The sequence below is a fragment of the Dendrobates tinctorius genome, unplaced genomic scaffold (genome assembly GCF_039654945.1).
Source record: "Dendrobates tinctorius isolate UK_male_01 unplaced genomic scaffold, ASM3965494v1 ptg000021l, whole genome shotgun sequence".
Classification (NCBI taxonomy): domain Eukaryota; kingdom Metazoa; phylum Chordata; class Amphibia; order Anura; family Dendrobatidae; genus Dendrobates; species Dendrobates tinctorius.
The window spans coordinates 43,190,534-43,213,492 of NW_027361689.1; the positions used below are offsets into that span (position 1 = coordinate 43,190,534).

At 44.3% G+C, this 22,959-nt stretch overlaps 1 protein-coding gene across 2 annotated transcripts in view; it reads right to left on the reverse strand.

The window, feature by feature from the left end:
• The window catches only part of LOC141083853 (protein FAM228B-like), a 725,331-nt gene that overhangs the window by 658,045 nt on the left and 44,327 nt on the right, over positions 1-22,959 (reverse strand). For both annotated transcript variants that reach the window (XM_073568323.1, XM_073568321.1), the window contains exon 3: positions 22,329-22,475. In XM_073568323.1, coding sequence (XP_073424424.1) covers positions 22,329-22,475 — 147 coding nt within the window. The remainder of the gene's footprint in view (positions 1-22,328; positions 22,476-22,959) is intronic.

Sequence of the window (22,959 nt, forward strand, 5' to 3'; positions counted from 1 at the left end):
GCAACCGAGTCTTGGAGGGCCGATGAAAGCATGTGAGTTCAGGGTGCGGGCACCATTTAAAAGCTGCTGCCAGAGAGATTGACAGCATCATTTAAATGGTTAACAGCCGCTGCCAGAACTCAGCGCCGTCCGCGGCTCTTAGAGACAGGCGACGGCTGTTTAATATAGCTGTATATGCAGCGGGTTTGGGGAGCTCAGCCCCAATACATTTGTGGGAACGAGTTTAGGGACTCGGTTGCAGGGGGGCAATAAAGGGAAGGTCGGGGAGATTCCTCCTTTTTGCAGTTTCACGTTCCAGCATCCAAACAGTAATTATAAAGAGATGGAGAGGAAAAGAAGCAGGATGCAAAAGACGGTACTTGCTAAGTAGAGGTTTTTGGGGAGGTCACTATGGTGGGGGAAAGGTCTGGGTCAGAGGCTTGTTAGATATCATGTCCTTTGGATGGTGGTTACTCTTGGGATATTGCCTTCAGTAACATCTCAATATAACTAGCGGACTTAGGTCCTGGGAGGATGGAGTATCAATGTGGGATATAAATACATTGCTCCGTGTGCCGGTGCGGGGCATGTAGGGTCTATCTCTTAATTAGGTGTTGGCTTTCTTCTGTTCTTCGGCTATTTTACACAGGTTACAAGCAGCCAAGTGTCTTATTTCCATACATTGGGTATAGAGGGAGGACGTGGAGATGTAAAGGATTACAGGTGACCGGTTCCCTCGCCAGCTGTCATGTAGTACTTGTAGTGCAGATACCAGGAGTAACAAACATGGTGACATAAATGGCCTCCTCCATTCTACACTTTCTCTCATGATTTTCATTTCTTGTTTATTCTCGTTTCTATAGGCTGAAGAAAAATCCCAAAGTGGAGAATTGGCCTTTTTTAAACAACTGGCCCAGAATGTCCTGCATGTACTGGAGTGTCCGGCCTACTCACCGGAGCTCCTGGTAAGAATCCATCGTCTACATCTCATGTCCCTGTTGTCTGATCTTCTCCAGATTCCCAGTCATATAGCAGAAGGTCAGATTTATGATGGTAGAGGCCTCCCTGTCCGCCCCAGGCAGACACAGGATACATTATGGCAGCCTGTCTCTGCGGCCCCATCATCTGTGATGACAGTCTGTACTCAGTGGTGCAGAGTTGGTATTTCTACCTCTTTCTCGCTCGATCATCACAATCTTCCTCCTGGTAAATGCTGCAGTTCTGATAGACGTTATTAGAGAACAATTACTGGATTTACTGGGGGGAGCGGCCGAGAATAGTCCGGCCTATACTGAAATTATCAAGTAAATCCAGGATTAGTCCTTCCTGCTTTATATATGCAGTAATTCAGTGTTTGAGAAATGTTATATTAACTGTATATATTACATCCATCAGGAAACATCAGAAGGTGACTCCAAAGAGGGGCAGAGCCAAAATATTGCTGACCCCGATACCAGTGAGCCGGGGCTAAACTCTGATCTGATAGAAGGTAAGCCGATCATCTCATAATTTACCTTCAAATATCAAGTTATAGAGAATGGCAGAGAATATGTGGATTTATTCTTCATCCTCTGTATGAGGCCGGTGACGGCTCCTGAACCCTTTGTAGACTATGAGGGGGCTCACGTTATTCTGCTTTTCTCCTCTGTGATCTCAGCTCACAAATGTACAAAGAGGCTCATAGGTTCCCTGAGCAATACCAATCTGTGTCCCTCAAACTAAAACAAATAAGACAAACCTGCATGGACTGGGTGGGGAGCAAGACCCTGATGCGCATTTCATGTGGGCTTCTTCCGCACCCCCTGGAAGACACCTAAGTTAAACTTCTTCAATACCCCCTGGTAGAAGCTTACACGAAACTTTAATACTCCATGGAAGAAGCTTATGCGAAACGTGTGTCGGTGTCTTGCTCTTCACCCCCCCAGACCATGCAGGTTTCTCTTATTTATTTGTCTTATTTATTTTGAGGCCTACAGAATGTTCCTGTATCGTCTACCTTATAAAAAGACACAAACTTGTATACATTCGATTATAAATATGTGATTGATATGATTTTGACGACCTGTCCTCGGTTTGAAAAGGTGGATTGTTCTCTGTGTCTTACACTGTCTTTTCATCCTTTAATCATGAATTGTTCTGATTGATCAGTAAAATTTGTTAGATTTTTGGTATTCAGCTTTTTTGCTTTCTTTTCTTTTGGTTATTAAGAGCTGATATCGACTAATACATGACGTCTCTTCATATTTTATCATTACTTTAGAAATAACTGTTCCGGCAAATGCTGATGGTGGCATATGTGAGACACCAGAGATCACCCACGAATCTGCCAGTGTAAGTATCTGCGGGACGTCTGTATCATCAGATGACGGGGTGTGAATTACACGTCCCATATTATACCCCATATGATAATAGGATATCTCCGTTCTCCATGTAGATCGGACCTATTATGTGTGATGATGATATTATTATTCCTGCCTTCCCTGTGTGATGTCCCTTATCCCCTCTGCAGTAATGATTTATGTGTATGGGGGATATCTCCTATAATATAATAGGGTCTATGGAGGGTCCGGCCTGTATCACGTCCTCTACCTCTGCTGCAGTGTAATCAGCAGGGATGTAATACTGAAGGAGACGTTCCTGCATCTTATCTTTTATCTCCCTCTGGTTTCTATGTCCTAATGTCATTTTTTATTCCCTTTCAGGCCTTGATCAGATCACTGAACCCTTGTAAGAGCGACTATAAACCCATCAAACTGATCAGCAGTGGAGGCTTTGGGTGAGCTTTACTTTGGTATAATATTTATTTCTCAGGGCTCCTTACTGTATAGCGATGCCTATGTCTCTGCGTCCTGCCGGTGCCATGTTCCCATAGAGAAATGATGAGTCCACATCACTGACCACATCTGTCTGTCACTATTCAGGTCAGTTAGGATGTGGCGTGGATGAGGACCCCCATAGGTGATCATTTATGAAGTGTTATTTTTATATATTTCTGGATTTCTAGTGATGGCCGAACATCTAGTATTAACCATTAGTACAGGAGATCACTTAATGAGGTCTACAGACGGGCTGTTAAAAAGAATTCATAATACATCATGGATTTTCCTCCTCTCCAGGGCCGTCCACTTAGTTCGCCATAAAGACACAAACCAGATATGTGCTATGAAGAAAATGGACAACCAGAACATGAAAAACCCAAAGAGACTTGAATTGGCCTTTCTGGAGAGGGACATCTCAGCATTCGCTGATTGTCCCTTTGTGGCCTCCATGTTCTGCTCCTTTCCTACTAAACTTCATCTGTGTATGGTCATGGAGTATGCACCAGGTAGGTCAGTTCCATAGTATCTATATGCAGCCCATGTCTGCTGAATCCTAGCACCTATATACTGTATGTCCATAATGGGCCCACATGGCCGGTTACATGTCCACTCTGCATTGACCATACGTTATCTGTCACCAAGATGCCTGAAAAACCATTGATCTCTGTGGAAGTCCCCCTGTATGTCCTCACTGAGCACGGCAGCAACTTCCACAGTGGAGAAAAGGAAGATCGGTCTTTAAGCAGTTTTTATAGATGAGAACGTCACAGAAAAACAAATGAGAGGCTTGTAGATGAGGCCCGGCGCGGTCTCTTTGTATCGGGTCACTGTGTAATAATATACAGTATACGCTCTACATTACACAGTACATCTCTATATAGGCCATCCTGTCCCAACGTCTCCACTTGTTTCACATTCACCCTCATAATGTGTAATTCACACTGTAACAAACCCTCACCTGTCATATTTGCTTTCTCCTGTAGGAGGAGACTGTAGCAGTCTTATAAAGCACTATGGTGCTTTACCAGTCCCCTTGGCCCGTCTGTACATTGCGGAAACCATTCTTGCTGTGGAATATCTGCACAGCTATGGTGTGGTGCACCGAGACCTGAAGCCTGGCAAGTAAGTGACCCCTGTAGTATAATAAAGGGGAAGAAAGTTATAGTTTGTTATACAGTCTATGGGATATTACTTGGGGCTGACACCATCTTTTCTTTCACAGTCTCCTGATAACATCAACAGGACATATTAAGGTCACCGATTTTGGGCTTTCAAAACTCGGTCTCATGAGACCGACATCAGAAATCTACATGGCCCCAACTAAGGACATCACCCACGAGTTCATTGATGAAGAGGTCAGCTTTACTGACAAGATCTTGTACTTTTCAGATCTCATCTCTTTCTCTGATAATTTCTCTATAAAACGTTAACATTGGTGTTATTTGTCGCATTAATATGTATTGATCATCATCTCCTTCTTCTATTGGTTTCCAGGCATTTGGCACCCATAGTTACATGGCCCCAGAAGTTATCCTAAGGAAAGGCTACGGAAGACCTGTTGACTGGTGGTCAGTAGGGATCATCCTGTATAAATTTATCTTTGCAACTACGCCATTTCAAGGGGCTTCCAAAGAAGATACTATACGCAGTGTCCTTGAGGGTAAGTAAAATAATCTGAGTGATATTTGATAATTTTCTAGCTTTAAAAAGTAATTATTTTTAAAGGAAATACCGTATTTTTCGGATTATAAGACGCGCCCCGAATTTTGAGGAAAAAAATAGGAAAAAAAGGGTTTTTTTTAATAAAATGGTGGTGCTTCTTATAATCTATGCATCTTATTGCTTAACGGTGGGTGGTGGCTGCAGTGAAGTTGGGTCCCAGAGTCACTGCTGGAGGAGGCAAGGGTGGGGTGTTGCAGCAGGCCGCCAGCTGGGATGAGGGGGTGTCTGATGTGCGGTGCGCCGCTGTGGGTGTCCGGTGCTGCTTCCAGGGATCTCTGGTGCTGTTTCTGGAGTCTCTGCTGCCGCTGCGGGGGTCTCCATTGCTACAGAGGGCTCTGTCGACATATTGTGAAAGGCCAGAGCCCTCTGCAGTTACACCATGGTTTCCTGTGCGGTGGACCTCGGGAAAATGGCCGCCAGGGGCGGCGCATGGACAGATGGAGATCTCAGCACCAAGATCATCTCCCGAGATCTTGGTGCTGAGATCTCCATCTGTGCATGCGCTGTCCCTTTGTGGCCATTTTCCTGGAGTCCACCACACAGGAAACTATGGTGGAAATTTTGGGGGAAAAAGTGCATCTTATAATCCGTGAAATATGATAAATGAAGAGATTTTATTTCCTGTAATGTTTGCTTTTTATATTACAGATAACATAACTTGGACACATCATAAATACTCTTCGCCACTCGATGCTCGTCACATGATCACTGAGCTACTCATTAAAAATCCAGCATATAGACTTGGGACAGGTAATATTATAATAGTATTATGACTTATTACACGGCTGTGACCAGACAAATCATCGTGTTCATGAGGTTCAACACTGAGGTTCTGTACTCTACCTACTTGTCCATTCTCAATTCTTCATGCTATGTCTTTTAGTACATTTCCTTCATGTCGGCTCTGTTACATCTTCGGTTCAGGGTAACATAAACTGTACAGATACGGAGAAGTTTCTCTGACAGTGACTGTATCGATGTCTTTCTTGTCTTACTTTTCCAGAAGGAGCAAATGAGGTCAAAGTTCATCCATTTCTGCGTGATTTAGACTTTAACAAACTTTTAAGTGAGAAGCCCGTGTTTGTGCCTCATCTAAAGTCAGATGAGGACACCCGCTACTTTATCAGTAAGTAAAATAAGACGTCATCTGGAAAAAACTACTGTGTGTCCTGTCTTTCATTTTATGTGAAAATCAGTTCACATCATTATTAGTGATAACATGGTGACTGTCTGACTAGGCCTTATACTAATAATTTCTGATAACACTTGTACTTTGTAGTTCCTAGAAGCAGTCACAAACACATGAATTCAGATGAGGGGGACACAAGTGACGACAATGACTGGCCAGAAATAAAAAACTTTGTATCACCATATCAAAGGTTTTTTAAAGTAAGTATGGAGCCAATAAAATATCTAAAACCTTTAATTACACAAAAAGCTTAAATATATTTGTTTTATATTTCTTTGTCTGTTTTAGCAAAATATCACCAATATTGGGATGATGACTAATGTAGAGCCTTTGTCACCTCCACGGTGTTCCCAAGAGAACAGCAAAAAACACTCAGACATGTGAGTAGATTATTATTATGAGATTTAGTTCTGATATATGTACAGAACAAAATACAATACACGAGTAATACAAATCCAACATCCACCACCCCATCATTGCTGATCTCTGTAGGTCTGGCTTGTGTTACTCGGCCATAGCAGCTGATCGTTTCGACCAGCCATTCATTTCCAGCTCATTACAGGCCAATATTACTAGTTGGGGTCCTGAGCATGGTATCTCCTCCATATTGCCCTAATTGGCCTTACAGACGGGTGTTCTTCCCCTTTGTGTTGTTTTTATTTTTAATTTACTTGTCTTTCTTCTACCAAAAAGGCCGAAGGAATCTTCCTCTTCCAAAACTGATGGAAACAATGAAGAGCCTATGTCACCTCCAGTGTGTTCACCAGAGAACAGTGGAAAGCATGCAGACATGTGAGTAAATTATTATTATGAGATTTAGTTCTGATATATGTTCAGAACCAAATACAAGACACGAGTAACACAAATCTAAATCCAGCATAAAACACTCCATCATTGCTGATGTCTGTGGGTCTGGCTTGTTAATCCCGCAATAACAGCTGATCATTGTCATTACAGACCAATACTACTAGTTAGACTCCATTTTTGCCGGTAGAAGGGGGTGTGAGCAGGGTATTACCTCTATGTTGTCCTAATTGGCTTTCGGACAGGCGTTCTTCCCTTTTTCTTTTGTTTTTACTTGCAATTTACTTGTCTTTCTTCTACCAAACAGGCAGAAAGAATCATCTTCTTCCAAAACTGATGGAAACAATCAGTGTGTAACTGCTAAAACCAGCGAGTCCTCCTCATCCTCACTGCCAGGTATGCGCAGGTTTATAGGCCATCCAATTATAGCCTATGATCCAAAATTACATGAATCAGCACATGAAGGCTCCAAAACTTACTTACTTTATTCCCGTTGCTCCCCTGAGTATTCTGTGTTTGTGTTATGGGCCTTTTTATTTAGTGCTAATTTTACTGTCTTTATCTAGAGGGCGGTGCTCTCGGGATCCTTGGGGGCGTGTCTTTAGGTTGCTCTGCAATATTAAGCTGTGAGCCGCACCCACATGGTAAAGACCATAAAAGTTAGCACTAAATAAAAAGGCCCATATCTCTATAACCGTATGGTGGATTTTAAGAAGACAAATATCAGAGTACTCAGGGGAGCAGCAGTCATAAAGTGAGAGTGAATCTCAGACACTTTTGATCTGGTGACATTGTAGTCTTATCCTACTGATTATATAATAACACTGTGGCTGGCTGCAAGTAATGTCATGATAATAAGGGGACATGGTTCCTTGGGGAGACACCACATGGCGGCACACAGAGAAGCTACAGGTGCATATTAATCAGTTTGCATAACGCTATAAAGATACAAAGCTAATCTTTTATGAGTTTATAATCAATATTTTTTTCTGACTTTTTATTAGAATCTCCAGTTCAGAGGAAAAGAAAATCATTTTTAAAATGGAGAAAACAACAAAAAACAGAGAAAGTAGAAGAAGGGGAAAATAGGCGAGGTAAGTGTGACAATAAGCTCCATGTTGTATGATATCAGCCAGAAGTATTCATGTGGAGCAGATGTTATCTGTCAGTGGTGGGGTTGTCATATGTATGATGACTGACGTCAGTGGTGGCATTGTCACATGTATGATAACTGATGTCAGTGGTGGGATTGTCACATGTATGATGACTGACGTCAGTGGTGGGATTGCCACATGTATGATGACTGACGTCAGTGGTGGGATTGCCACATGTATGATGACTGACGTCAGTGGTGGGATTGTCACATGTATGATGACTGACAATGATCCTGCACCTCTGTATGAAGAAAATTCCTCTACCGTTCGGTCACAGTGACACCACAGTAGAACCCTCTAATATGGAGACCCATTCCTTACATTAGCTTTACATCTTGTCTAATAGGTTCTATCTTCCGCCGGATGTTATCATCCTGCCGGCGTGGATTATCCAGTGCTGCTCGCGCTGTCAGAGAAAGCTGCATTTTTGCACCTTGTCATCGAGGCACCATGAACATCTCAACGACAGAAAATCCCCATATCTAGCGCCCTGAAGACACTACAGCACATCCACCATCAATGCTGTACCTGTGTGGAAGGACATGTACCATCAAATGGTTTACTGTCAACTGTGTACAAAGAAGTCTTTTATTAAGATTTTTAACAATTGTAAAAGCCCAAAAATTTTGTACACAAAAGCGGGACTAACTCCTAGCCGCGGTCTACGGACCAAACATTGGGCATGGGCAGGGCCTTGGGGGCAGATCCCAAGTGCGCTCAACCATGTGAAATAGCTTAAGCTCAGGAACATTGAGGGATAGCGCTATCGGATAGCTCTACCGTTCACTTCCTTTAGGAATAGAGCTATGGGATAGCTCCACCCATGCACTTTCTTCATGGATAGCGCTATCGAATAACGGTACCCGAACAGTATTAACTACAAAGCTTTTTCATACACCAGGTAGGAGTGGCAGGAGAGGTACACCAGCTATTTATGTTTGCTGTTAGTCTGCACATACGCCAGTCTGGTGCGTGGTTACACCTCATTGCGAGGTCAGTCTGATGCGTGGTTACAACCCATTTCGTGGTTCGTAATCCCAGCGCGTGCCTGAAGGGCGCACAATCACTCGTTTTTAATTAAACTAAATAAATAATTTAAAATTGATTAATGTGTTTTCGAATATTATTGATTATTACTGACATTCTTGGTATATCGGAAATATACATCATATAGAGTATGTCGTATGGGTTGGATCCCAAACTTTAGAACATCGGTTCTATATCTCATTAATCCTCTAAACTCTGGACAAAACAGAAGACCAGAGGTTCTGTTATTCCTAAGGGTACATGCACATAGAGCCTTGTAGATGCCAGAATACCATTCTGTATTGCTGGCAGCTGAGCTTTAGGAATACTCCCTGCCCGGAGATGTTGCTCCGCCGACAATGGTGCAAAAAACATTATAACGAGGACAAACTGGCCAAGGGACTCCTGGAGACATGGTCCCTGGGCGACAGGCCACATTGCCTCATTATAATTCTCCTATGATTTCACTAGGGATGACGTCCACAGTGGTGAAGGAAGCCCAAGAGAGGGATACGCACTTCGGAACAGAGAGAACTTTCCAATGGCTACAACGGCTTTCGTATTGGCCACAAGTGGAGATGAGCGAACCCATGGATGTCCTCGTTCGCCAGGCTTGACCAACATACAGTAAAAAGTTTGATTCGGTTCGTTTTATCTTGAACCTAAACCCAAAAGAAGTCAAAGGGGACCAGAACTGTGATGCTTTAAAATGGCTGTAAAATTGTAATAGACAGGGCTAGCGGGCTGCAGAAGGAAGTTAAATGGGGGTAAGAGCAGGACAAATGCCCTGCAAACAAATGTGGATAGGAAAATGGCTTAAAAGGCTTCTAATAATAATAATCTTTATTTAGCACTAACATATTCCGCAGCGCTTTACAGTTTGCACACATCACTGTGCCTGATGGGGCTCACAATCTAAATTCCCTATCAGTATGTCTTTGGAATGTGGGAGGAAACCGGAGTACCCGGAAGAAACCCACGCAAACACGGGGAGAACATACAAACTGTTGTCCTTGGTGGGATTTGAACCTGGACTCCAGCACTGCAAAGTTGCAGTGCTATCCACTGAGCCACCATGCTGCTCAGCTTCTGTTACCATATGTGATAAAACACTCCGGGATCGCCTTTGCTGGGGTCGAAGGTCACGTGCGTTTAGCATGAAACTCAGGTGCACAGCCGGGGTCCGGGTATAACTGACACTGGGTCAGGTTTATTAACCCCTTCACCCCCAAGGGTGATTTGCCCGTTCATGACCAGGCCAATTTTTACAATTTTGACCATTTATTTGTGAAAAAAAACGGAAATTTGGCAAAAATTTTGATAATTTCGCAATTTTCCAACTTTGAATTTTTATGCCCTTAAATCACAGAGATATGGCACACAAAAAACTTAATAAGTAACATTTCCCACATGTTTACTTCAAATCAGCACAATTTTGGAACCAAAATTTTTTTTTGTTAGGAAGTTATAAGGGTTAAAAGTTCTCATTTTTACAACACCATTTTATTTTTACGGACCACATCACATTTGAAGCCACTTTGAGGGGTCTATATGATAGAAAATACCCAAAAGTGACACCATTCTAAAAATCAGCACCCCTCAAGGTGCTCAAAACCACATTCAAGAAGTTTATTAACCCTTCAGGTGCTTCACAGGAATTTTTTGAATATTTAAAAAAAAAAAAAATGAACATTTAACTTTTTTTCAAAAAAAAATAATTCAGGTTCAATTTTTTTTTTATTTTACCAAGGGTAAAAGGAGAAATTGGACTGGAAAGGTTATTGTGCAATTTGTCCTGAGTACGCTGATACCTGATATTTGGGGGGGAGCCACTGTTTCGGCGCATGGCAGAGCTCAGAAGGGAAGGAGCGACGTTTGACTTTTTCAATGCAAAATTGGCTGGAATTCAATTCGGACGCCATGTCACGTTTGGAGAGTCCCTGATGTACCTAAACAGTGGAAACCCCCCACAAGTGACCCCATTTTGGAAACTAGATCCCTCAAGGAACTTATCTAGATATGTGGTGAGAACTTTAAACTCACAAGGGCTTCACAGAAGTTTATAACGTACAGCGGTACAATTAAAAAATCATATTTTTTCCACAAAAATGATCTTTTCACCCCCAATTTTTATTTTCCCAAGGGTAATAGGACCCTAAAAGTTATTGTGCAATTTGTCCTGAGTATGCTGATACCCCATATCTGGGTGTAAATGACTATTTGGGAGCATGGCAGAGCTCGGAAGGGAAGCAGCGCCATTTGACTTTTTGGCTGGAATTGAGATCGGACACCATGTCGCGTTTGGAAAGCCCCTGATGTACCTAAACAGTGGAATCCCCCCACAAGTGACCCCATTTTGGAAACTAGACCCCCTAAGGAACTTATTTAGATGTGTGGTGAGCACTTTGAACCCCCAAGGGCTTCACAGAAGTTTATAATGCCTGGGCGTGAAAATAAAAAAATCGTATTTTTTCCACAAACATGATCATTTAGTCCCCAATTGTTTTATTTTCCCAAGGGTACCAGGAGAAAATGGACCCCAAAAGGTGTTGTCCAATTTGTCCTGAGTACCCTGATACCCCAGATGTGGGAGAAAACTACTGTATGGGCCCACGTCCGGGCTCGGAAGGGAAGTAGTGACGTTTTGGAATGCAGACTTTGATGGAATGGTCTGCGGGTGTCATGTTGCCTTTGGAGAGCCACTAATGTACCTAAACAGTGGAAACCCCCCACAAATGACACCATTTTGGAAACTAAACCCCCTAAGGAACTTATCTAGATGTGTGGTGTGCACTTTGAACCCCCAAGGGCTTCACAGAAGTTTATAACGCCCGGGCGTGAAAATTAAAAAATCATATTTTTTTCCCACAAAAATGATATTTTTGCCCACAATTTTTTTATTTTCCTAAGGGCAACAAGAGAAATAGGACCCCAAAAGTTGTTTTGCAATTTGTCCTGAGTATGCTGATACCCTATATGTGGGGGTAAAACACTGTTTGGGCGCATGGCAGAGCTTGGAAGGGAAGGAGCACCATTTGACTTTTTCAACACAGAATTGGCTGGAATTGAGATCAGATGCCATGTTGCGTTTGGAGAGCCCCTGATGTGCCCAAACAGTGCAAACCCCCCAATTCTAACTCCAACCCTAACCCCAACACACCCCTAACCCTAATCTCAGCCCTAGCCCTAACCCTAACCCTAGCCCTAACGGGAAAATGGAAATAAATACATTTTTTTAATTTTATTATTTTTCCCTAATTAAGGGGGTGATAACGGGGGGTTTGATTTACTATTTATGGCAGTTTTTATGTTTGGCGGCTGTCGCACGCTAAAAGACTCTTTTTATTGTAAAAATAGTTTTTGCATCACCACATATTGAGAGCTATAATTTTTCCGTATTTTGACCCACTGAGTCATGTGAGGTCTTATTTTTTGCGGGACGAGTTGACGTTGTTATTGGTATTATGTTCGGGCTTGTGACATTTTTTGATCACTTTTTATTCTGATTTTTGGGACGCAGAATGAACAAAAACCAGCGTTTCATGAATTTCTTTTGGGGGGGTGAGTTTACACCGTTCCGCGTGCGGTAAAATTGATAAAGCGGTTTTATTCTTCGGGTCAGTATGGTTACAGCGATACCTCATTTATGTCATTTTTTTATGTTTTGGCGCTTTTATGCAATAAAAACAATTTTATATAAAAAATAATTTTTGCATCGCTTTATTCTGCGCGCTATAACTTTTTAAATTTTTCACTGATGATGCTGTATGGCAGCTCGTTTTTTGCGGGACAAGATGACGTTTTCAGCGGTACCATGGATATTTTTATGCGTCTTTTTGATCGCGCGTTATTGCACTTTTTGTTCGCGCGGTATGATAATAAATCATTATTTTTTGCTTTGTTTTTTATTTTTATTTTTTAAGGGGTTCGCTAAAGGGGTTAACTAATGGGACAGTTTTATAGGGCAGGTCGTTACGGACGCGGCGATACCAAATATGTGCAATTTTATTGTTTTGTTTTATTTATTTCCAAATAATGAATTTATTAGGGAATATTTTTTTTTTAAATTTATTTAGAGATTTTTTAAAAATTATTTTTACACTTTTTTTTTTTTTTTTAACTTTATTAGGATGTCCCGGGGGGGCATCACTGTCCTGTGACAGATCGCTGATCTGTCACATCACAGATCACTGTGACAGATCAGCAATCTGTCACAGGTAGTGTGCAGGTTTCCTCCTTGCCTGCGCTTTGCAGGCACTGGGGAAGCCAGCTCCCTACAGGCCCCCGAAGCGCTGCTGTGGGGGGCTCAGGGAAGCATGGAGGGAGCCCCCTCCCTGCCGATGCTTCCCTTTAACCTCCGATACACCGCGATCGTGTTTGATCACGGTGTGCAAGGGGTTAACGTGTCGGGGGCGGTCTTTGACCGCCCCTGACACATAGTGCCGGGTGTCAGCTGTGGTAATTAGCTGACACCCGGCCGCGATCAGTGGCGCTCACCACGTGGGCACCGCTGATCGCGCTAGACGTACAATCCCGTCCATGGGCATTGGGGCCCGGGTCCCATGGACGGGATAGTACGTCTGATGTCAGAAAGGGGTTAAAGGTGAAAGCAATGCATAAAGGAAATAAAACATAAAACAAATCCTTGCCTGTCCGGCACTAACTAAGCAAGGTACGACCTAACTACCAACTGGCGGGCTTCTCCCATCCAGCCAAACCACAGTTACAGTGGGCACTGCTTCCACTCCCGAGTGTCTCTCACACAGACAGGCTCTCTGTGTCCCCAGGCTGAGACACTCACACAACCACCTGGCATCCTTTTATATCCGCCTCCCATTACTCATTAGTAACCAGGTGAGATACTGACCAGACTAGGCCACATAGGAAAGGTATCTGGGCGAGATATACCTGCCCTCATCCACTACTCCCACATGATTCTCACACATAGCAATCATGGAAAAATAGGAAATAAATGAATGACAAACATTTTAACATTGTCCTCACAGAGACTGGGGCTTACTACTGTCAGTCCAGTTAAAAATTTTGCCCACAGAGCATGGGGCAGAGGACCCCAATATTAGCAGCTTACAAATGTCACCCACAGAGCATGGCACACAGTACCCCTACAGAATCTTCTAAAAAATGTCACCCAGAGATCATGGGGCAGAGGACCCCTACAGAATCTTACACATTTTTCCCCCAGAGTATGTTTCCACATTTATCCCACAGAAACTGGCAACAAATGTCACCCACAGAGCATGTTTCCACATTTCCCTGAGAACGGTGATTAAAGATGTCACACCCGGACAATGAGGCACAGCAGCTCCACAGGTAGGGTTGCCGAACACACAGCGGCTTACACACACATTACTTCCACAGATATGGGATAAAGAAAGCACACAGCAGCTTTTGGCACAGTATTATCACAGACATGGATGCTTAAGCGTATGTTCACACTGGGCGTTTTTGCTGCATTTTTTATGCTAATTTTCAGCTGCTGTTTACAGCACCAGCAAAGCCTATGAGATTTCAGAAATCTCATGCACACACATTGTTTTTTTTTGTCATCAGTATTTTGTGCTTTGCAGCGGTTTTTGACATAGAGCATGTCACTTTTTTCAGCATTTCAGTGTGTTTGTAGCGCTTTTCCCCCATTGACTTGAATGTATGGGGGAGAAAACGCTGCAAATACACAGGTTGAGTTTTTTGCAGCACATTTGCCACAGAAAAGTCAAGAACAGCAGGATAATAATCAAAAGTTGCACTCTGTAGTGATAAAGCATGTCAATGTGAAATTTATGAAATATGAAGAGCAATGCGGCTTCTGGATACTGGGAAAAAATGAGACACTTAGCACATACTTTGGCCAATTCATGCACGCCCATCAACCAACAATTTAAAAGACGTTATTGGAATCAACCGCTCTATAACATACCATTGGGGGAAAAATCACGTGGCCATCCAACACACAGTCACTTTACTCCACATGGAGACGTGTCAAATACAGGACCCACTAATAGGAAAGAGAGAGAAGGGTCTCATCCTTGTGGATCAGGCTCTTTTGCAGATTTCTCCGAGATGAAGGAATTTATTAATCCCGTGGACAAGAGAAGCTTCTATATTATAGACAGTATTCACTGTAAAACTAGAGGAGTAATATATGTAATGATGAGTCCTTGTCCGAAATGAGAAGTTGGGAAAACTATACAGAAGCTTAGAAGGAGAATTTCTACACATATTAGCTCGATAAATCCGGAGGCCGATACCCCTCTGTCCGTCCACACGAGGAGCGTTCATGGAAATGGCCCACTTGGTATTAAAGTATGGGGTATAAGACATTTAGCTTTGGGACCTAGGAAAGGGAATCTTGATAGGACGCTCCCTAAAGAGGAGTGTAAGTGGATGTTTAGGTTCCCGTCTCATAGCCATGATGGTCTGAATGAAGGGTTTTCCTTCTCAGCTTTCTTGATGGAATAGAGATTTGTGGGGTCTCCTGTGTTGGTTCCTCTTTGTGTTTAATTGATGCATTTATTGTGCAGAATATATTATTGGATTGATGGTGAGAAGTAAAACGTACAACTGCCATTACCTTTACACTATCATAAAGGAATAATATTAATAAAAATGAGCTAATGTGTGAGAACATATTGAACCCACTGGAATAATCAGGTAGTTAAAAGAAATATGACAGATGCGATACCATTAAGTGAACATATAATGTATTAATAATTTTGACTGCTATGAAGAATATGGAAATCAGATGCTTCTATAATATAATACTCTGATAATTACCAGGTAAAAGGATAGTTTGGGACTCTGATTGTACTCCCTGATGGGAGAGAGATTGGTATATCTCCTGAAATATGAATTATGAGTATATCTCTAGTTGGATGTTACCATTTCTCACTGGGCATGCGCAATAATGCCTTTAGCCAATGGTAGGCTTCGGTGAAGTATAAATCTGAGCATGCGCGCTTATCCCTTGACTACTGTATGCTTTTCTTTTTGTTTCCAGGGAATACGCACGCGTGAATACGTCAATGCGCGGATCGGGAAGCAACTGACCATTCGGCTTCCGGCAACTGAGAGCCGATCTGACTGTATTGGAAGGGGAAGAAATGATGCAGGAGACATCGAGATACGGCGTGGCTTCCTACAAGGAGGTATGACGTGGCTGGCTTCCCTTATAGGGTGCCACTATTTTAATTACACCACTACACGTCTATTCAATTTATGATTGACCATTAAGGGAAGAGGTGGCTCTAACAAAGTAAGGGATTGGTTAAAGGGATGACCTTCAGCACTGTCTACCACCGATTGGCTTTATATGTTGTCCGTGATGATTGGATACTTATGACCATGTGATATTTCAGTTTTCCTTTTTTAGTAAATTTGCAAAAATTTCGACATTTCTGCTTTTTTTTCAGTCAAGATGGGGTGCAGAGTGTATATTAATGAGAAAAAAATGAACTTTTTTGAATTTACCAAATGGCTGCAATGAAACAAAGAGTGAAAAATTTAAAGGAGTCTGAATACTTTCCGTACCCACTGTATGTACTAATTTTGCCTCCTATTGCTCTATTCCAAGTCAGGGCCGCCATCAGGGCAGGACAGCCCTTACTGCTGTATGGGGCCCGATGAACATCAGTACAGAAGGGGGCCCGCAGATCAGGGGCCCCGCTCCTGTGCTGCCAGTCATCGGGCCCCAAGTGCTGTGCGTCATAGGGGCGCAGGGCAGGCCCCAAGTGTGCGCTGCGATCGGGCCTGCAGCGCACACATCAGCAGAGCCGCCACAGCGCCCGACATCCGAAAGATAGAGAAGAGCTGAAGGACCTGTGGTGACGTCACCATTATCACAGGCCTTCAGCATTGATCAGATCCGCCCCCTGATCACATGACGATGACGTCACCACAGGTCCTTTCAGCTCACAGAGCAGCAGCTCCATCTTCAGCGCAGGAGCGAGGTCAGGTAAGAAGAAAGTTTTTATTTTTGAAAGGGGCAATATGTATCCCTGTCAGAATGGAGACACACAGGGGCAACTATGGAGACGGGGCAGGATTGGAGTCACACAGGGGCAAATATGGAGACGGGGCAGGATTGGAGTCACACAGGGGCAAATATGGAGACGGGGCAGGATTGGAGACACAGCGGCAAATATGGAGACGGGGCAGGATTGGAGTCACACAGGGGCAAATATGGAGACAGGGGGCAGGATTGGAGTCACACAGGGGCAAATATGGAGACAGGGGGCAGGATTGGAGACACAGGGGTAAATATGGAGACAGGGGGCAGGATTGGAGACGCACAGGGGCAAATATGGAGACAGGGGGCAGGATTGTAGTCACACAGGGGCAAATATGGAGACAGGGGGCAGGATTGGAGACACAGGGGTAAATATGGAGACAGGGGGCAGGATTGGAGACACGGGTAAATATGGAGACAGGGGGCAGGATTGGAGTCACACAGGGGCAAATATGGAGACAGGGGGCAGGATTGGAGTCACACAGGGGCAAATATGGAGACAGGGGGCAGGATTGGAGACACAGGGGCAAATATGGAGACAGGGGGCAGGATTGGAGTCACACAGGGGCAAATATGGAGACGGGGCAGGATTGGAGACATACAGGGGCAAATATGGAGACAGCGGGCAGGATTGTAGTCACACAGGGGCAAATATGGAGACAGGGGGCAGGATTGGAGACACGGGCAAATATGGAGACAGGGGGCAGGATTGGAGTCACACAGGGGCAAATATGGAGACAGCGGGCAGGATTGTAGTCACACAGGGGCAAATATGGAGACGAGGCAGGAATGGAGACACAGGGGCAAATATGGAGACAGGGGGCAGGATTGGAGTCACACAGGGGCAAATATGGAGACGGGGCAGGATTGGAGACACACAGGGGCAAATATGGAGACAGCGGGCAGGATTGTAGTCACACAGGGACAAATGTGGAGACAGGGGGCAGGATTGGAGTCACACAGGGGCAAATGTGGAGACGGGGCAGGATTGAAGTCACACATGGGCAAATGTGGAGACAGGGGGCAGGATTGGAGACACACAGGGGCAAATATGGAGACAGGGGGCAGGATTGGAGACACACAGGGGCAAATATGGAGACAGCGGGCAGGATTGTAGTCACATAGGGGCAAATATGGAGACGGGGCAGGATTGGAGACACAGGGGCAAATATGGAGACAGGGGGCAAGATTGGAGTCACACAGGGGCAAATATGGAGACGGGGCAGGATTGGAGACACACAGGGGCAAATATGGAGACAGCGGGCAAGATTGTAGTCACACAGGGGCAAATGTGGAGATGGGGGCAGGATTGGAGTCACATAGGGGCTAATGTGGAGACGGGGCAGGATTGAAGTCACACAGGGGCAAATGTGGAGACAGGGGGCAGGATTGGAGTCACACAGGGGCAAATATGGAGACAGGGGGCAGGATTGGAGTCACACAGGGGCAAATGTGGAGACAGGGGGCAGGATTGAAGTCACACAGGGGCAAATGTGGAGACAGGGGGCAGGATTGGAGTCACACAGGGGCAAATGTGGAGACAGGGGGCAGGATTGGAGTCACACAGGGGCAAATGAGGAGACAGGGGGCAGGATTGGAGACACACAGGGGCAAATATGGAGACAGGGCGCAGGATTGGAGATACACAGGGGCAAATATGGAGACAGGGGGCAGGATTAGAGACACACAGGGCCAAATATGTAGACACGGGGGCAAAATGCAAGACATGGGGGTAGAATGCAAGACATGGGGGTAGAATGCAAGACATGGAGGCAGAATGCAGACATGGGGCAAAATGCAAGACATGGGGGCAGAATGCAGACATGGGGACAGAATGCAAGACATGGGGGCAGAATTCAGACATGGGGGCAGACATGGGGACAGAATGCAAGACATGGGGGCAGAATGCAAGACATGGCAGAATGCAGACATGGGTGCAGAATGCACACATGATGGGGGCAGAATGCAGACATGGGGGCAGAATGCAAGACATGGGGGCAGGCAGAATATGACAGTGAGACACAGGAGGGGGCTGAATGTGACAGTGAGACATGGGGCAGAAAGGACATGGGGCAGAATGTGAGACATGAGGGCAGAATGCAGAACGTGAGGGCAGAATGCAAGATATGGGCGCAGAATGCAGACATGGCGGCAGAATGTGACAGTAAGACACAGGGCGGGCAGAATGGGACATTGAGACACAGGAGGAAGCAGAATGTGAGACATGGGGGCAGAATGTGACAGTGAGACACAGGAGGGGGCAGAATGTGAGACATGGGGCAGAATGTTACAGTGAGACACAGGAGGGGGCAGAATGTGACAGTGAGACACAGAAGGGGGCAGAATGCCCATGGGGGCAGAATGTGAGACACGGGGTCAGAATGGACATGGGGGCATAATGTGACAGTAAGACACAAGAGGGGGCAGAATGTGACAGTGAGACACAGGAGGGGGCAGAATGTGACAGTGAAACACAGGAGGGGACAGAATGTGAGGCACGGGGGCAGAATGTGACAGAGAGACACAGGAGGGGGCAGAATGTGACAGTGAGACACAGGAGGGGACAGAATGTGAGGCACGGGGGCAGAATGTGACAGAGAGGCACAGGAGGGGGCAGAATGTGACAGTGAGACACAGAAGGGGGCAGAATGTGAGACACAGGGTACAGGATGGGAGACACATGGTGCAGGATCATGGGGCAGGATGGATACGATGTAGACAGATGGGGCAGGATCTGGAGATCATGTTGGGGCAGAATGGATACTCATGAGGGCAGGATGAGAGAAAATATGGCTGGAGCCAGGATGGGGGATATTATTACCATAGGGGCTAATTAAGGGATATTATTACTGCAGTGAAGTATTTATTTTATTTTTTTGAGGATACTGTTTTAAATGGGGGGAGGTTCAGTTACTGTGCAGAGCGACACTATGTCGCCTTTTTTCTTCTTCATCTGGTGTAGTGTAGAAGTTGGGAAAAAAATTAAGTAATGTGTTCTGCAAGTGGAGCTCTAGATAACTGTGTTATTTCCTCCAGAGACAAGCCCTGGCTGGAAGACGTGATGGCGATCTGTGCTGGATGAAAGATGAAAAGCAAAGATGAAGGACTTCACCTAGAGACATCACTGGTGAGTTTGTGTTACCTGTACAATGACACTATACACTATATACAGAGTGCCTTTGTACAATGTCACCAGTGATCACTGTATTACCTGTACACTGACACTATATACAGAGTTCCTATGTATAATGTCACTGGTGATCATTGTATTACCTGTACACACACTACATACTAAGTACAGATCTCCTGTGTATAATGGCACTTATGGTGATATTAATATGTTTTTTTATTAATGATCAGTATTGTAGTATTCAGTCACCATGTGCTGGTAATATGTGGTCTGGTCATGGTGCGGTGGTATTTGTCCCTTGTATGTGCTATTATTCTGTCACTGGTGGTAATATGTGGCCTGGACATGGTATGGCTGTATTTGTTCCCTGTATGTGGTATTATTGGTCACCATGTGGTGGTAATATGGTGTCTGGGCATGGTGTGGTGGTATTTGTCCCTTTGGATGTGATATTATTGGTCATTTTAAAAATTGAAAAATAAATAAAAAAATATACCTAAATTGTATTGGATATTTTAGCAAATGTTTAATAGGTTAGAGTAGAATAGGGCTCAGCCAAAAGAGTCTACCTAGTGGTGGCAGATTTAAAAAATCTTTTGGTCATAACAAGAGCTGCTGGCTATGTGTGTGATCTGGAGATGGGAACTGTTAATGTGTGATTGGTGAGAAGTGGAATTTTTCTAAGAAAGAGCGGTGGGGCTGTGGACAGTTTGAGGGGTGGAGGGCGGGGCTGGGGTGGAGCCTGGGTGGAGTCTCAAGGGGGCCCAAAAAATTTTGCCAGTATGGGGCCCCAAAATTCCTAGTGGCAGCCCTGTTCCAAGTGTCTGCACATTGCACTTTATTTATTATTAGCACTCCATAATCAGATTCTATTATGCAGGTGCTTTTAGATCGCATACAGACATCTTTGGATGCATTTTTAATAGTTCTTTTGGATACTATTCACTCATTCTCAGGTCCAGTGTTTTGCTGTTTTTTTGTTCTGTTTGGTCAGTATACATCTCCAAAAAATCATTTCTTTTTAATATATTTTCAATTCATGTTTCAATAAAAATTTATTTTTACACAATACTATGTTTTGCAGGACTTTTCTCCGCTCTGCATAGGTTGCAGGGTCTTGACCAGTTAAGTCTGGACGTTGGGTCTTGAACGGTGAAATCTGGATGTCGGTTCTTGTCCAACAAAGTCTGGAGTTCGGTGCTTGACCAACAGCGTCTTGCCTGCTCTGGTACCCAGTCACTCGCAGGTGACTCTACTCCGGGGATGACCACAAGTGTCTCATGCGTCTGTACTTCTCACGTCTTGGAGCAAACTGCATCACAGCTGTCACCTGACCTGGTGGCACCTTTGGTGCTCCTTGACCTCTTTTTCAACTTTTGCAATGCTTGGTACAAAAACAAAAACCTAAGATTTTGCACAATTTGTGACTTTTTGGCACTCTGGTTTTGCTAAAAACTGGCATAAACTGCTGTGATGACACTGGTGGTGTCACTGGCGCTGCCTAGAGGGCGCTATCAGGGGGTCACGTGAATGATCGCCGGGAGTGCAGGGACAAGGCACGCTGTGCACAAGGACCTGAGACTAAGCAGTGAGCAGCGCACAGGACCTGGCACTGAGCAGTAACATGACCAGAGGGCGGAGCCACCCCGCGTGAGTGCAGGGAAACCAACTGAATGCAAGGCAAAAACAGTAAACGAGGTCAAGGAAAGCCGAAAGTCAAAAGCCAGACGAGAGCGTAGTACCAAGGGATAAGACAAAGAGTAAACGGAGACAAACCAAGGGATCAGATAACCAGGAGAGACCGGGCAGTACAAAGCAGGATGTCGAGGCGAGAGTCAGGGGACAAACCGGGTCATACACAGCAAGGCACACAAGCACAGAGGCTCAACAATTACAGAAGTAACCTGGGTCAGCAACCACTAGCCGAGTATATGGAAGTATCACCGACACCAGACCCAGGAACTGCCAACATTAAATAGCCGCCCCAGAACCAAACAGAGGCGGATTAAAGTTAACCCTGACTTGACCAGGAAGAAAGCGGAACCATCCTGTCCAGGGTCATGACAACTGCTTGATTAATGTGTTTTTTTGTTACTATTTTTGGCTTTGGCAGTTTTTACAAGTGGGTTTTTAAAGGCTTTTTTTTATTGAAAACTTATTTTTAGAAACACATTTGACGTATTTTTTTTCATTTTCGTATAAGTCTGTAGGCAGTGACCTCGCTTGTTAATAAATGATTACCGTAGATGATACAATATTCTGCAAATTGTGAATCAAGTGTAAGATCACTGCTCATCAGCATTCCTTCACAGCGGCCTACCGGAGGTTTCTCCAGTTCCCCTGTCGGCCAGTCCAAGCCTGCAAATACCCATAGCTACTAGTCCGATCCCAGCTATCACTGCTCGGAGGCCTGCCCGAATGCCACGGCAGCTGCTTCATTCTCCATAGTATAGGACATAAGAGTCTATTTTCTACGTCTTACCTGGACGTAAGGCTTGTGTGACAACCAGTCACCGGTCTTCCTCAGAGAAGTGGTAGATAGGCTTCTGATTCCCGGATGTGACGCCGGCATCATCTTGAGTGGGGGAAGACTGATATGTTTTTGGAATGAATTCCAAAAATTCACCGACTGAGAAGTAAGATAGGACCAGAATGAATCGCACACAGGTAGGAATACAAAAGGAAAACATCCATTTTTGAGCACATACAACGTTTTGATTGCATTTTATTGATTTGTTTTTCAAGGGAAAGTGCAGCAACACTGTAACTACAATTATGGATTTTTTTTATTTTATTTCTTTTTGGCTTTTAACCCCTTAAAATTGAATCTTTCCGTAGGATCAACCCTCCTAAGTCGTCTATAACTGGGCATTCAAGTCAAAGGAAACTGAATAAAATGGTACCTTTATATCTGCGATCCAATGCCGTATTCCAGAGAAATCCACATTTTCTTAATATGTAAAGTTTGTAAACGAGCTGTTAAGATCTATGGGCGGGACATAGATCTCCCTGAGAATCTGCCTCCAGAGCTTATTATAAATGAAAGGTGGTGTTACTCGTGTGTGACATGTAATGACTGACTGTCTGCTTTCCTGATCTACATTTCTCACATT